The sequence below is a fragment of the Helobdella robusta genome (genome assembly GCF_000326865.2).
Source record: "Helobdella robusta unplaced genomic scaffold HELROscaffold_1029, whole genome shotgun sequence".
Classification (NCBI taxonomy): domain Eukaryota; kingdom Metazoa; phylum Annelida; class Clitellata; order Rhynchobdellida; family Glossiphoniidae; genus Helobdella; species Helobdella robusta.
Genome location: NW_008703584.1, coordinates 1 through 1,345, shown reverse-complemented (window position 1 = coordinate 1,345; position 1,345 = coordinate 1). Strand labels below are relative to the sequence as shown.

The following is a 1,345-nucleotide window of genomic DNA, read 5'->3' as shown; positions in this document are numbered from 1 at the left end:
CTTATTATTATCGTAATTTATTATTATTATTAATGTTTATTATTATTATTGTTGTTGTTTATTATTATTATTGTTATTATTTTTTTTCAGAAGTTTTTAGTACAGTCGTTGGTATCTATAAAAAAAATTGCATTTTCAACCTAAATGATAACTGACGAGTTTGTGTGTTTGTATGTGTGTGTGTTTGTTTGTTTGTTTGTATGTATGTATGTATGTATGTGTTTGTATACAAACAAACGTACAACATACATACCATCAAAACAAACACACATACGCATAAATACACATGCATCAAACACGCATACAAACAAACAAACAAACATACAAACAAACAAACAAACAAACATACAAACATACAAACAAACAAACATACAAACAAACAAACATACAAACATACATACCTTATGTTTTCCGAGGTGATCAATCGAGCAAGGTAGTAATGCTACTTGGCCTGTTATTACCGTGACATTGAGTATAGGAACATCGAAGGATGGCTCAAAACCGGATACTGAATGAATGAATGAATGAGTGAATGAATAAATGAATGAATTAATTAATTGACTAATTATTTAATTAATGATCGAACGAATAAGTTAATGAACGAGTCTGTAGATGAATGGATGGACGGACGAAATACTAGAAATTAAAAAGACAAGGAACTAAAGATGAAATGAATGAATGAATGAATGAATGAATGAAGGAATGAATGAATGAAGGAACGAACGAACGAACGAACGAACGAACGAATGAATGAATGAATGAATGAATGAATGAATGAATGAATGAATGAAAAATTTTTAAATAAACGAACAAAATAGTGGATAGGCGAACAAAAGAACAATTTGAAATAAAATGAACCAGGCGAACTTTTAACTTCTTAATAAATACTTCCTATTGTTTCTATAAATTTAAATAAATAGAATATTTTATTAACGGTAACAAATTTCCCAATAGAACAAAGACTCTTGATAGAATTAACATTACGAATGAGTGAACAAAACGTAAAGATACAAAAAAAAATACAACACACATTACACACACCAGTAAACACACAGACACACACACGCACACACACAGATATAATACACAGGCATACGGATATACGCACACGCGCACACGCACACACGTAGACACACACACACGTGCGCACACACAGACAAACAGACACACACACACACAGATATACACAGGTATATAGATACACGCACACACACAAGCGCACACACAAGCGCACACACACGTACACACACACGAACATACATCCATTAAGTAACGACAACGTTATTGTGACCAGAGAAGCAATTAATTTTCCCGCCATGAAGGAGATTTGACGCGCGAAAGTGGC

At 32.6% G+C, this 1,345-nt stretch overlaps 1 protein-coding gene across 1 annotated transcript in view; it reads right to left on the bottom strand.

Annotated features, from left to right (window-relative positions):
• The window catches only part of HELRODRAFT_184549 (hypothetical protein), a gene marked incomplete at both ends in the record, with an annotated part of 6,002 nt that extends 4,684 nt beyond the window's left edge, over positions 1-1,318 (bottom strand). The window contains 2 exons of the mRNA XM_009012304.1: positions 394-508; positions 1,261-1,318. Coding sequence (XP_009010552.1) covers positions 394-508; positions 1,261-1,318 — 173 coding nt within the window. The remainder of the gene's footprint in view (positions 1-393; positions 509-1,260) is intronic.
• Between the last annotated feature and the right edge of the window lie 27 nt (positions 1,319-1,345).